The sequence below is a fragment of the Aspergillus sydowii genome (genome assembly GCF_001890705.1).
Source record: "Aspergillus sydowii CBS 593.65 unplaced genomic scaffold ASPSYscaffold_11, whole genome shotgun sequence".
Lineage (NCBI taxonomy): Eukaryota > Fungi > Ascomycota > Eurotiomycetes > Eurotiales > Aspergillaceae > Aspergillus > Aspergillus sydowii.
The window spans coordinates 952,526-966,808 of record NW_024467869.1 but is presented as its reverse complement, the minus strand read 5'-3'; the positions used below and the strand labels follow the sequence as shown (position 1 = coordinate 966,808).

Below are 14,283 nucleotides of genomic sequence, written 5' to 3'. Positions count from 1 at the left end.
ATATGCGCCTGGCCGCACTCTTACAAACACTATAGTTGATTGCACTCTGCTCGCTCTCGAATTTTACTGCAAAGACATTCAAATGGGACTGATTTCTGCGCCATGGACCCCTCCAAACCATTCACTGCAGCTCCCACCACCAAAACCCCCTCAAGAACGCCTCCGCGTATTCCACCCCCCATCGATCCCTCCATCTTTTCCGACCGCCTGAATGATTCATCGCTTGCTGCAATTCCTGCTCCCGTCTCTCCGGTTAGCCAAGGCTCCTCGCTTCTATCGCCGTCCGATTTCCCCCTGCGTTCGGGCGTCCGCCCAACACCGCAACCGCAACCGCAACCGCAACCGCAACCCCAAACACAACCCGCTCCCCGACGCATTCCAAGCTCCAGTTCATTGAGGGATGAAAGGCGCAAATCTACACCTAATCTGAAGAAACAATCTTCCACTGCGTCGCTTCGTTCAAGCCAACTCGGAGGCCCTGCCTCTCCGCGGCCTAGCCTGTCGCGCCGCTCATCCTCCACTCTCGCGACGTCACCCACCGCAGCTGCCTCACTCAGCGCCAGCGGTTATACAATGTCTTCTAGGAAGACCTCGTTATCTGCAGCAACGGAACAGCCGGTGCCAACTGCTGCTTCCATTGCGGCCGATCATTTCAAGAAGGAAGTCGACCATCATCAATCAACCGATCTGCAATCGCAGACCTTAGTTGTCATCCACGATGCGTGTTACGGCCATCGCTTCTCGCGTCCCCGCGCCTCTCGTGCCATCCTGAGCTCGATTGTTGAGCGACCAGAACGTGTTCAGGCTTGTGTTGTAGGTATATCCGCCGCGTATGTTCGACTTGGCCGCCGATATACTGGTGGACCGTTCGCCCCTCATCCCGACGTGAACCTTCACCAGCTTCCTGTTCCTCCTTTTCAAATTCGCAAAACATCACGCACGATGGCGATAAGTTCTACGGCGGTCACTCATGTGCATGGGACTAAGTGGATGGAGGATCTCAAGTCTATGTGCGACGCAGCTGAATCGCGGCTTGCATCGAACGGCAAGGAATTGGTACGACCTCGCAGCAGTGGCAGGGATAGTGCGACCGGGAACTCCCCTGCGCCTGCCTTCCACGAAGGGGATCTATATTTGTGTTCAGAGTCGTTGAACGCGTTTGAGGGGGCCTTGGGTGGAGTATGTGAGGGCATAGATGGGGTCTTTAGCCCAGGATCTACGAGGCGCGCATTTGTTTGCATTCGCCCTCCCGGCCACCACTGCTCGTCTGGGCATCCATCCGGGTTTTGCTGGATTAACAATGTCCACGTGGGCATTTCGTACGCCGCGATGACCCATGGTTTGACCCATGCTGCGATTTTGGACTTTGACCTTCATCATGGTGACGGCTCGCAGGATATCACTTGGGGCCAGAATCAGAAAGCGTCCACTGCGCCGCGAAATGCAGCTGCTCACAAAAAGGCCATGGTAGGGTATTTTAGTTTGCATGATATCAATTCGTACCCCTGTGAAATGGGCGAACCGGAAAAAGTACGCAATGCAAGTGTATGCATCGAAAAGGCACACGCGCAATCTATTTGGAACGTCCATTTAGAGCCGTGGAAAACCGAGCAGGACTTCTGGGAACTTTATTCGACCAAATATACCATTTTAATTGAGAAGGCTCGTGCTTTCTTGAAAATGCACACCGATCGCCTGGCAAGTGTACCCAATGGCCCTCCGCCTAAGGCTGCAATTTTCATTTCTGCCGGCTTTGATGCTAGTGAATGGGAAGGTGCAGGCATGCAAAGGCACAAGGTGAATGTCCCTACCGAATTTTATGCCAGATTCACTGCCGATGTTGTGCGCATGGCAGAGGAGGAAGGACTCGGGGTTGACGGGCGGGTCGTCAGTGTTTTGGAAGGAGGCTACAGCAATCGAGCTCTGACCACTGGTGTCATAAGCCACTTGTCAGGATTGGGAGATACCACGCAAAATGTAGAACCGGCAGGTATTGATCAGATTAACCGCCTGGCAACTGAAATGACGGACCGCCTTGGGCTGTATGATACGACACCTGATCCCAGCCAGCAACCTGTTTTTGCGGCCGCCTATGATCAAGAATGGTGGTCCCCCGCCACGTTGGAAGAGCTAGAGTCCTTGGTTTATCCACCACCTCTTGCCAGCAAGCCTCGGGAAAAGACAGCACCGACGTACTTTGCTCCGACCCAGTCGTTTGCCGCAAAGGTTGTCCCTCCAAGTAGAGATCGGAGATCCACCGGTTCACATGCCAGTTTAGACCTGGAACCATCCCCGCTACCACCAGTGAGCTGGGCGGTGGCGGCCCACGAATTATCCAAAGTTTTGATACCGAGTGACCGTCAAACCTCCAGCTATAGGCCCGAGGAGCTCAACGCCGAAGCCTCACGTTTGAGGCGGGAACGACATGCTGCTACCACCGATGCTGCTCGTTCGACGGCGGGAACGCCAACTGAAGCAGCTATAGGTGAGGAAAACAAGATGAAACTTCGCATTAGGAAACCCAAGGCTTCGCTACCGAGCACACCTAGGCCTGAGACTCCAGCACGCCGAGCCAATAAGAACAATCGCAGAACGACATTTGATTCTCCTGGCACCCTCCCCGACCCGTCTAGTTCCCCCATACCCCGTACGTCACGTAGAAAGAGTGCGACCTCGGGAAACTCTGAGCAAGATGCGCCAGCTTCGAGGCCTGTGTCACAGGGCTCAGTGACTTTACGCAAGCCAAGCACATCCCGGTCTGGGACCCCGAGACGCGCAGCAAGTCCAAGGAAAGCACCGCCTGTGCCCCGCGTTCTATCTACGGTCCTCGCTGGTATGCCACGGGACGACCAGCCTGTTACATCCGAACCTCCACCCGGCGGTAGTGAGCATGTGCAGGATGATATGGACACTTTGACGGCTGATGTGAAGAAGCTGAGCATCAAACTGAAAGTGCCTACTCCGGAGGAGAATGCGGTTCGAGAGAGGAAGATGGCAGAAGAGGGCAGACGTAAACCCCTCAAGGCTCCACCAAAGACGTCCCGCTCTCCTAGGAAAGTGTCGGCGGGCAAGAAACCGGTTTCAAACACTACTTCAACGGCGGCTTCTCAATCTCCGGCTCCTTGCAGCTCCCACGACGAGCCTCCGCTTCCAGACGTCTCTAGGCAGATGTATATTGAGCAGCGGCATGCAGAAACTGTCAAAAGACAGGTGGGACATTCCCTGGTAACTCCAGAAGCATCATCGCCTATCCCTATTGAAGAGAACAAAGAACCAAAAGTTGAGCCTGCTACCGAAGAGCATCGTTGGAATCCTAAGCCAGTTCTCAGTGAGCCCGTCGCTAGCTCTTCTGCAACTGCGTCCGCCGGCATTTCTCCGCCTTTGACCCCGGGAGTGACGGGTGACTCCGTAAGTCCAAAGTCCATGGTGTATTCGGCCCCTGCGTCAGCGGCAGTGACTAGACAAGGCTTCCCTGTATTCATGTCCCATGGCCCAATTCCTTTTGCGCCGTTGGACTCTACTAAAGAACCCGCTGAATCGAAACCCGAGTCCACCTGAGCGAAATATACTGGCCATTCGCGATTTGGAGTTGGGATTTTGGTCGTTTCTTGCTATTCTGTTATTGCAATCTGGGACTTTTATTTGATATACCCCCTCTGTTGGAGTTCCAATTTGTTTTATGTGGATAATATTCAAATCCGTATTGCGTTCTTCACTGTCAGCTTGTTCAAATGAGTCGAAGTCAATTTGCTAGCTAAATTTTAGTGGATCTCACCAGTAAGCTATTCGCTGTCTGGAACGTTCGTCTGTGTACACAGCCCATCCAAGCTCTCCCTGTGAGCCATACATCAATATTTTACATAACTACAGTTGTATGCATAATAATACAAACACTTAATAAGTACTTAGGTACATGGAACCTCCCATTTCTTGGGTTGAATTTCGGTGTTTTGATGGTAGATATTCACCAGTCTCGGTCTTCCAGTTTCATGATGTTGTCTTAGTATCGACGCGCCCATCTGAGGTTAGGTTGAACGTGACCAGTCCTTCACAGTCTAATGCCTTTGAGATCCTGGAAGTTTTCTTTCGTAGATTGAGTAAAGCAGGCGTCTTATTTTGAAAATCAAGCGAGCATTGCAGGCTGGCTTGTATCGTATTGATCATGTCGAAAGACTGCCAAGAAAAGGACGGCGCGCCTCAATATTGACTATATCCTGTTTATTGGAGATGTGCGAGTTATCCATTCCATGATCAGTCCCTAAACATAGATTCATGTCCTGCGATCCCGATCATGGGCAGCCCGATCACGAGTAGATGCACATTGCAGGGAATGACAGAGTTCGTATTCATGAGTCCGTGACCCATGATGATTCATTCCTGGAGTCATTTTCGGATCTGCTGTGGACATCGTCAGTGAAATCCGGGCTTGGAAGGCGGATCGCGCCAATGAGCTGACTTGATCGCGCATTGTGAGTCAATGAGTGGATTTTCGCGCTTCCGTGGCCGAGTTCCCGGAGCGACTTAATCCGGCTCCGACGCGCCTCAACGGTATCTCTTTATCTGTCCCCATCCATCCCCGCTCGTTCTCGTCTTGGAGGCACCCTTTCCTGCTATTCAACATCGACATTTCATTGGAGAGATTCGCGAGCATTGGATCGACTTTGCGACAAAATCTGCGAAAAAAAAAAACCACGGTTTCCACACTCTCTTGCATCCAGTTTTGCCACAGATTCTCCGCCGCGCCCTCCACTATGGCGATCCATCCCAGTTTTCCATCGCAAGCGGATGTCAGGGGCCCGTTGTCTTCACAGCAGGCGCAGGCGATATCGGCTTGGACAGAACAGGCTGCTGCTTCTTTGGGTGATTTGAGAATTACGGACTCGACGCCGAGGAACGAAGGAAACGCTGCGCTCCGGGGAACGTCTCTCTCGTTGTCAATCCCTCTGGATGACCCTGTTCCGGCTACAGATGCTAGCCCTAACCCGCGAGTCAGAATCGTGGGTCAAATCCCAGAGGAGTCCCGAAAGATACCGGCGGTCACCTTCCGACGTCGAGAACCGCTCCGTCGGGACAGCTTGAAAAGACGCGAGGCTTTGTTGAAGGGAAAGGATGGCAGTCGCCGCAGACAACGTTGGGAGAATGGTATGTCATAAATGGCTGAAGATGATGTAGTCAGGGTGGTCTCCTGTACTGCCATCTTCATCCATATTCTCCGCCGTGTTTTGCGGGTTTCAGAACGCTGACAGGTCGTGCTCCGTTCAAAGATCGCCTCTTGCATAACCCATGGGCTGAACCGCCGTCCTCTAGGGACTGGATGCCACAGCCCACTCATACCCGCCATGAACCTATGCCATACTTCCTGGCCCCGCTTTGGGATAAACATTATGCGCACCTTGATCGTTCACCTAAGCAGGGACAAGACGCAAAATCCGAAAGGCACCATATTCCGAAGGAACTTCGCTTGAAGCTGAAGCATGCTCGTGCTGCACGTGGTATGCTGCAGGACCTGGAAGAAGATATCAGGCAGTTCATTGAACGGTGGAACCAGCGACAACTGGTACGCCAAAAGGATGGTCTTGCCGATGCACCGTCGTCGTCCGACGAAGACTCTGAAGACGAAGTCGTCTTTGTAGGACGAAACGGACAGATGCATGATTCCCCCGATCGCCGAACAAAGCTGCAAAGTATGCGCGAGACGATGTATTCATACAATGAGCGCGACGGCGAGAAGATGGTGTTTGAGAGTCTTGTCGATGACCGCGCAGCTGGATTTGGGTAAGTCTCCATAAAGCGTAGCGCAATACTCTCCTTCTTACGTCAATTCGCAGTCGCTGGCTCGTCCATTCCATTGCCTCCTACTACGGTCTCCACACATGGTCAGTCACTGTTGGAAGCCCCGCTCGACGGGAAGCCTATGTTGGATTTTATCCACCTTCCGCTTCAAGTCGCGCTGGCTTGCTTTCGCATCTACCAAAGAGCTGCCGTGAGGAAACAACGATCCAGCCGGGAGAGAAACTGCCAAGACCGCTGTGGTCGCAGGTATGATCTTCCTGGACCCGAGAATTGGAATCATCTACATTGTTTGTAAATGGTGCATACAACTCTGTTGTTTATAGACTCTAGACTGGCCGGTGAACTGCAACTTGGTTTAGACAGATAGAAGCAGAACATCGCCAGTTTTAAGGTATGGCCGTCAGAAAGAGATCCAATTGATGCCGTGTGTTCATCCAAGTGGGTGCTGTTGAGAATGGAATGTGCAAATGCCTGACAGAGTGAGTACATGTTGGATTCGGTCATCCCCGCCACCCGGGCCACCGGGAAGGGGCCCCGGCGTAGACTGCAAAGCGCAAGGGATTGTCGGTTTTGACATCATCAAGTACCTTTCCTGTGTTATTCAATACATCGGGGCTCGGGAGCTACGTTAAGTGTGGAGTTGGCTTTCATTATCGGGCCCTTGACGTATCCAGTAATCTGGACTGGGCTGGCTGGTTCCCTTCCAGTGATCTCCCTGGCTTTCTCATGGCGCTCCTTCAAAGAAGAAAACTCTTCCGGATGACGTACGAGTAGACCTCAAACCATGGATGTATCCAACACACAGTCTCTTCTGGTGCACTCGCATATTCAACTTTGCCTGGTTGGTTTGGTTCGACGGATGTCGAATTTGCAGAAAGCAAACAGTCTCATGCCAACCTACCTTAATGCATACGTTGATTCCATTATCTGTAGTTAGGTAAGTGCTCCGGTATGTCAATCACATATAGTAGTCATGGCGGTATCTTAGCCCAAGCACCGTGCGTCTGGTCCCCGTTCTTTGTGGGAGTCCGCACTCCTGTGGTGATACCCTGTTGAGCAATCACCTTCATGACTTGCTAACCTATGCGCGGTGCATACGGAGAAGATAGCCAGGCTAATAAGGACCAATCCAAAATATGCATGGATGTCTCATTGTGGTGGGCTCAAGAAACCTGGGAAAGAGCGTGGGGTGTCATCAAATCACGGTATGGACAAAGTCGGAAGGGCCATCGCCTCGTGGCGACTGTTAGATGGCTCTAAGTTCGTTCCCCTCATTTGGAAGCAACTGTGTTGTTCCACAAACATGAATAGTAGGGCAGTAGGTTCTCGCTTCTATCTCGAGTACTACATGGTAGTAAACTGGCCATACTCATTTTCCGGGGGGGGGTGTCCGTCTAGCCGGGCGAAGAGGGTAAACAAGTAGACCTGGTTGATGATCGTTGGGCAGAAGGCTGATCTTTCGGTGGATGCATGGCTGCGGAGCTCGGGCGGGTTGAGAGTTGAGACTGGAAAGCTGATTGTGGATAGTCGAAGTGGGAGTGACTTGTAAGTCTGTCGGAGGAGAACGGTGTCGTTCGCGGCCACAACCGATATCGGGCCAGGAGCGGGAGAGAATCTCAGGCGTCCAATGTATGTACAAACCCAGAGTGGCAGAGATTGGGCCTGGACTGGAGGTGTTTGTAACTTTGTGAACTGGTCGGAGCCGGTCCGGTCCGTTGGCAGTCCATAGTCCGCGCCAGGCTGACAGCCAGCCCAGTTCTTGTTCGGCCGTTAGGCGTTCAGGCACCCATCAAACGAAGCTGTCCTGACTTCTGACTCCCAGCGAATTGTCCTGTTTTTACCCTGCAGGATGCGACCGTTTACTCGTTCAGATCGGGGTGGAAATTGGGGAACCATGCAACTACTCGCTCTCCGAAATACCCCGCTGGGGTGTCGCCTTCGCGGGAAATCATCGTGAAAGGACGACGAACCCTACTGGTCCTTGGCAATACGGTCAGCCTTAATCCAAGCTCCTATACAAATGGTTCTGGGAATTGGGATGGATGACAGCGGGCTGGGGCTGGTGCATGAGTCCGTGGCATGACTGGACGGCATGGGATCATGAAAAGGGCCCGATACCTATTCAGTCTGGCTGAATTGCACAGTGTACTGTTTACATCGTGACAGTTTGTAGCTGTGCTCCTCTGTAGTTGGAAAGTGACCAGATTGCTGGTACAGAGTACAGGATCTACTAAGCTTATGTGCCTCATCCATCCCGTTGTTCCCTTTATGGGGTTATAGAGGACAATCAAGGAAGAGTAGGAAGAGTTACCTGGCTACTGCCGAACTAGAGTCTCCTCTCGCGCTCGCACGAGGGAGCGATAATTAATTGAATCCAGCCATGTCAGCGTCGCGGCCGACGTGGCTCCTGTCTTGTCCCGGCTCGCTCTCGCTCTGCATTCTCCTTCGTTGCCCTCCGATACAACAAACATCCTGCGCCACTCCCTTTCCCCAGTCCTGCCTCTTCCTGCGTCTGGGTGAAATTCTGGATCTGACCCTTCTCCCGGGTTCGTCATCTGCTATGTTCCCTGGCCCCTCGCATCCTCGCACACCCCATTCCTCGCTTTCTCTGCCAGCAGTGGGATGCTCTTCTGCTCGAATTTATTACTATTATTACTCTTTCTTGTTCTCTCCCAGTTTTCCCCCCTCTCCGGCCTTATATATAATGGTTTTATAATATTTTCCAACTCCCCTTTAGTCGCCCCGCCGTCGTATGACCAAATTATTAACCCTTTCTCCCCTCGCTTCCGGGTCGTGGTACATCCTGTATAGAGCACTTCCCTCTTGGGTCTGTCAGAGTGGTGCGACTACGAAGTCAAGCCTGCGACTATGATTTAAACGCTGTATATCTTCCCATCATCTCTTCTGTTCTCTCTCTCGTTTTTTATTTATTTATTTTTTCTTCGCTCCTCTTTTGGGCAAAATCATCCAACATCCATCTTGTGATGGTGATTCTTTCTCCCAATCGGGCAGCCTGACAACACACCCGCCGACGACCCAGAGTCCAGCCCAGCATCCCGTCATCCCCAAAGGACAACAACCCCTGCGAACAAATTCCGCTTGCATTTACATACTTTTGGCATTCTCTCCCATTGTACTAGCGCTGTCATGGGGTCGTACAGAGCATTGTCCTGTCCAGATGCGACGGCAACCTTGCGGAATCCAGCCAGCTCTAGCTCCACGGACAGTGACGCCTCAGATCGGTCGAAGAGCACAGCACCCACGATCTACAGCGAGCCCGTGTCAAAGCTCCGAGCAGAGGAGATGGATATTTACGACCATGATGACACCGACGAGGAAGACGACGTAAACCCTACAGCCTCTGCTTCAACATTTGGATCAACCGACACTTCAACGGACGACGATGAGATGGACAACCTCCCGCTGTATGTGGTGACGGATCGCAAACGCGATATGTTTTTAACAGATGTGATGCCATCTAGTTCGTCAACTTTTGGCAAACTGTTTCCTTCTTGCCGGAGGTTGCTTATCCGCCATGACGATGCCACACTCGACGGCAACATGAACCTCCGTGTGGATACGATGGTACCGCACCGTGCTGGCTACCAGCAAGACGTAATCCTTTTTCATCTACGCATGTATGACTTGTTCACCAGAAAGTTTTCCTTTCGTCGCTATTGTCGGGAGTCGGGCCGCGAGGTTTGCCATTCAGAGAGGAGGGCAATATCATCAAGCTGTGACAAGCCAGCGATGCTTCAACGCTCGTGGAATAGTGTGTTGGCTAGTCTGCGACCAGGATCGAGCGGGCTCGGACCCCTGTCAGGCGCACACCACAAACGGCGGGGATCTGAGCAAAACAAGGTGTTCGAGGAAGAGTTCAACGGAACCAAGAGTGGCATCGATCGGCCGGCGACATTTGCCGATAGCATTATGATGGAGTTTTCGAACTACGCGCATGTAGAGCTGAAGCGGAGAGGTGCCGGTATGGCAAAGCGATACGAGTATGAGTACTGGGGCACCAAATACCAATGGAGGCACGAGTCACGGAGAGAGGGCGATCTACGTGAAGTCTCATATTACCTTGTCAACATGCGGACATCTCAAAAGGTCGCACATATCGTCCCAGAGATCTTGACTCCGATGGAAGCGATCGAGGAAGAGAGCAAGGGAGGCTGGATCCCCCCCTCCTCGATGTGGATCAGTGATACCTCTGCATATAAGAACATGCATGACGTTGCCGAGTAAGAGCGCCGTATCCGAATATTACTACGTGGGGTTCGAACTAATTTACATGCAGTGTGATTGTCGCCACAGGCCTGGTAGCACTGGTCGACGATTGCATCCGCCGGCGATGGCACCGGAGCGGCCCTTCCCAATTCATCCTCCCGATGAGAACCTCCCTCTCAAAACCGAAGCGACTTCTTGACGAGGTGTTCCATCGATCCTAATTAGACACACAATAGGCATGCTGCCACCCTCAGTAAGCACGTCACGCTTCGCCCCATGGCCCGAGGTGTCGTGCAGTTTTAGCGGATGGAGATCATGGTGAGCAGAGACAAACTAGCGTCTACTATGACGTCGGGCTAGTCTCCTTACTTCCTCTAACGTGGCTCTTATTCTGCTGGGTACACATCATAGAGCTAGTTCTCGACCTAATGACTTTTGTTGTCACGACTACTGATGCCATGGGCCTGTACTTTTTGATTTCCCCTCGTGTTTATTTTTTATTTTCTATTTCTATTTTTATTTTCACCCCCTTTACTCAGTTCTTTGAAAGCTCGATATGACCCCGTGGGTGGATACTTCTGGGCGGTTGGTTAGCTGAGAATTGGAAGTCCAATGGTTTCCGCATGACTTGCAGTGATGTGCGCGACAGGTCCATGAGGATCATGGTTTGACCTGCATGAATTATGGTTGTATGTCCTTTTCAGCCTTGTGTTAGTTTGTTTTTTCTTTTCTTTCTTTCAATCTTTTTTTTTTTTTTTTTTTTTTTTTTTTGAGCGTTGTTTCCAAACTGTTAGCATTGCCATTAACGATTGGACCATATCACTCGGCGCATCTCGTCAGTTCATGTAGGCGGGCCTTTTGGGATGCATGTATATGATGATTCTAACGGCTATGGGCTAGTTTTGCAGATTCTCAGCTTCATCAGACATGGATGAGATCAAAGACCTAAAAACAGGATATGAATAATAGATTTTGGATAGATCACTGACCTTGACCACTCGCGTGATGGTTGTGTTGTTCCTGCCCGACTCCATCCCCTGTCTTAGCCTCAGGCTCGCTTCCACCGGCTCTTATTGGGCTCCTGTCACCTAAATTACGGACAAATAAGGAATTTTGTTTTTTTAAAACAGATTATGATGAGGAATCACTGCTGTTCAGGTATGTTGAGTACGTGAGGGCTCGAGGAGAGTGCTACGGCTGTGCTCCCAGTTAGGGTTGTATTTACCATGCCTGGATAGTTCTTTTGCTTCTGAGGAGAGCATAAAAAAACAAAGAAAGAAGTGCGAAAGAAAACAGAGCGAAGCTAATAGCACTGCTATTCTTCTCCAGTAGAAAGAGCCAGAAATAAGCTTGTGCTGTTGAGGCGGGGCTGATCGAGGCTCGTCCCAGAAAACGAGAAGGCGCGTAGAATCACCTGCAGCTTTCCATCTCTGCTTCTTCCTCTTCCCCCTCTTCTTCTCCTTCTCATCGTCCCCTCCTGTTGGCATCATGCTATCAATCCCGCCCTCCTCATGCAGGTTCACCATGTCGCGGGTGCCAGTTCGGTTTCCTCGGTTTCCTCTTTCACCATTATCCACCACCCCACCATTCACCTTAATCCAGACACGCGATGAGGAGCAATGCACGTATTAATGCCCAACTACCCGAGTTTGGAGGCAACGAATCATTACGACTCCGAAGCCAGGACTCGATCAAACTCAATCCCACTGAGCAGCCTTTCCCTTTGTTGTCACTCTGGAATATGTCCGGGAACGAGCTTTTGAGGAAGACACCAGCTTCGTCCTTGTTTGTCTAGTCTTACCTTTGCTTTGTCCTCCGACCCTTTAGCGCCCTCGGCGGAAATGTCCCCTGTTGCCGCGAGGCAGTTCAATCCAGGCGACCTCAAACAGAGCCCCTGGTCGCTTACACCCTGCAACCCGCTTCCGAGAACCAGTTATATGCAGAGCGGCCTAGCTCCTGGCCGTTTGAGGTCCAGGGCTGAGGGGATCTGAACGGCCTTGAGCTCTTCCTTGTCCAGATCGATTATTAGATTGTTTCGAACCGTTGTGATGAGCTGGCACAATCGCATGGGCCCGCTCCAACCTCTGTGAGTGGCCCAAATCACCGATATCAACATCAATTCGTCGCTCTTTTCACAATTATATGGACCAATCTCCGCTTTTGGGCAACTAACCACTCCCCTCATAGCCCCTCCATTGGTATCGACCATAGTCCCTTTCTTTCCTTTTTCCCGTTTCTGCTTCAGAGCCACGTCCATGATGAGGCAGCCTAGACCCTGTTCATACCCGATGCCAGCTCGTTCTTCGCGGGAACGTGAAAAATATTAGTGGCTCGATTCATAATGATGCGAGCAATTAAATTAGAGCACTGAAATTCTAAACCGAATGATTCGTCCAAGCCGTTCCAGAATAACCATTTCTGCCTACCCCCCTGTGCAGCAACGTCACTCTTGTTGCTGCCCTGTTCCCTGTCAACTCAATGGATCTTTCTAACCATAGCGGGGACTAGTGGCCCTTATTTCCCGAGTCTTTGGCGTTTCTTCAAAGCCATATTCTTCGTCGGCGTGCGCCGGCCCGTTCCAGCTTGCAGCCTCAAGATGATCCGCAGGTTCTCCATGCTCTGGCGCTCCTCAAGTGGGGAGTAATGGAGGGGGGTAACTTGCTGACGCCTTGCCATGTCCACTGTAGCATGCATAAGTCCGTCTGCTAGGTTCTTTGATTAGGTTCCGTGTTTGTCATGCCTAAGGGCAAGGGAAAAAACAAAAAACTAAAACTGGCCTACGTGCACCGAGGCGCTATTTAAGAAGGGAAAAAAAAAAAAAAAAAAGGGAAGAAAAAAAAAAGGCGGCCCACAGTTTTATACGCCTGCTGTTCCCCATATCCACAACGTCTATTCGATTTAAGAAAGGGAAAGGCTCGGAACTTTTTCAGATAAGAGGAGTCAAAGAAGAGAAAGCTTCTCTCATACTCTGGCAACCAACTTCGTGATTTTCCTCCTCCTATATCTTTGTCAATTACACCCCCTGGGTTCCTACCCTCACAGCATTACCTTCGCCACAGCACAAGAACACGATCAGGAATACAGATAACAAACGCCCACTACAACAGCAAAACCTCGTTCCCCCTCCCCCTTCTTTCACTTCCTTCGCCCTTTTTTTTTTGAGACAACAAGAGGGGCAGCCTATAAAGCCACGGCCAGATAAACACTCCGCCGTCCACCATGTCTGACCCAAGACTCGATATCAAGTATGACTGGCGGTTGAGACTTGAAGGTACGCCCCACATCCCAGGTATTCTCCTTGTGGGAGAAGTCGTGAGTCCGTGACGCTTGAACGTTTGGTTCCTGTTGCAATTATCTCGCTTGGTCTCCGATCAGCTGGTGGGCTAACATAAATCTCCAAAGTTTATTGCACCAAAAACGGCATCGACGAGCCAAAATACAGCACATTCTCCGATCGACGGGGTAAGTTTACCTTGGTATTACCGTTATCTACCCTTCGCTCTTGTTTCCTACCAGCGTTTAGTCCGTCAGCATTTCTCTTTTGCAAGGTGCACTTCATTGTGGGATGGCGGAGTGGGTACGACACAAGACATCCACCGTTTCCTCGTTGACTGCAACCATTTCGGCGTCGCAGTGTGGGAGAGTGGAGTCGCCCTCTTTCTTCACCGACTTTTATATTGGAACCGCCAAAATTCCTTGATCGTTATTATGCTGACGGCGTGGGTTTTCCTATAGGAGGTCGCACAGCGTGGTCCTGTCATGTCATCGTCCACGGAACCACATTTGCTGCCCGATATTGGTTTGATGGTGATTTCGTACAAAATGCCATGGAAGATGCTGCGGAGGTAGCTTTGAAAGTTCTGGATTCTAAGTCTTGCCAGCAACCCAGCCAAGGACCACCATCGGGGGCCGTGCCTTGAGCTCTGGATGCTGGAAGTTTGCGGTTCTCTTCTTCTTTCCTTTCTACTCCACCTTTCGAAGGGCTTTATTCTCAGCTTTTCCCTGTTTTGATTTCCAACTTGACAACTTGACAACTTGACATTGCATGCGACGCGCTCCGGATTGATGCCGACCTCGCAGATATGTACAACATTACCGGCTGTCGACATTATTGCTAGTTTACTTTTCTTTGCGGAACGAATTGTTACAAGCGGGTGAAATTCATACTAGGTACACATTCGGCAGGAACAGAACGCGACCCTTTTCATTCTTCAGCCTCTTGAGAAATTGCCGGCACTTAAAAATTTTATATTCGACCAAATG

At 51.1% G+C, this 14,283-nt stretch overlaps 4 protein-coding genes across 4 annotated transcripts; all 4 read left to right on the top strand.

Annotated features, from left to right (window-relative positions):
• Window positions 1-102: 102 nt before the first annotated feature.
• ASPSYDRAFT_158277 (histone deacetylase hosB) lies at window positions 103-3,558 on the top strand (the record flags this gene model as incomplete). The annotated part of the gene is made up of 1 exon (XM_040842717.1): window positions 103-3,558. One exon carries the CDS (start codon window positions 103-105, stop codon window positions 3,556-3,558), a length of 3,456 nt encoding a protein of 1,151 aa, XP_040699550.1.
• Window positions 3,559-4,751: 1,193 nt separating this feature from the next.
• On the top strand, window positions 4,752-6,045 carry ASPSYDRAFT_60635 (uncharacterized protein; the record flags this gene model as incomplete). The annotated part of the gene is made up of 3 exons (XM_040849883.1): window positions 4,752-5,142; window positions 5,265-5,775; window positions 5,829-6,045. The coding sequence occupies 3 exons, from the start codon at window positions 4,752-4,754 to the stop codon at window positions 6,043-6,045; spliced, it is 1,119 nt and encodes a 372-aa protein (XP_040699549.1).
• A 3,051-nt stretch (window positions 6,046-9,096) lies between these two features.
• On the top strand, window positions 9,097-10,241 carry ASPSYDRAFT_92867 (uncharacterized protein; the record flags this gene model as incomplete). Its single annotated transcript, XM_040852741.1, has 2 exons — window positions 9,097-10,034; window positions 10,091-10,241. The coding sequence occupies 2 exons, from the start codon at window positions 9,097-9,099 to the stop codon at window positions 10,239-10,241; spliced, it is 1,089 nt and encodes a 362-aa protein (XP_040699548.1).
• A 2,998-nt stretch (window positions 10,242-13,239) lies between these two features.
• On the top strand, window positions 13,240-13,940 carry ASPSYDRAFT_158387 (uncharacterized protein; the record flags this gene model as incomplete). The annotated part of the gene is made up of 3 exons (XM_040842726.1): window positions 13,240-13,291; window positions 13,423-13,482; window positions 13,756-13,940. The coding sequence occupies 3 exons, from the start codon at window positions 13,240-13,242 to the stop codon at window positions 13,938-13,940; spliced, it is 297 nt and encodes a 98-aa protein (XP_040699547.1).
• Window positions 13,941-14,283: the final 343 nt, after the last annotated feature.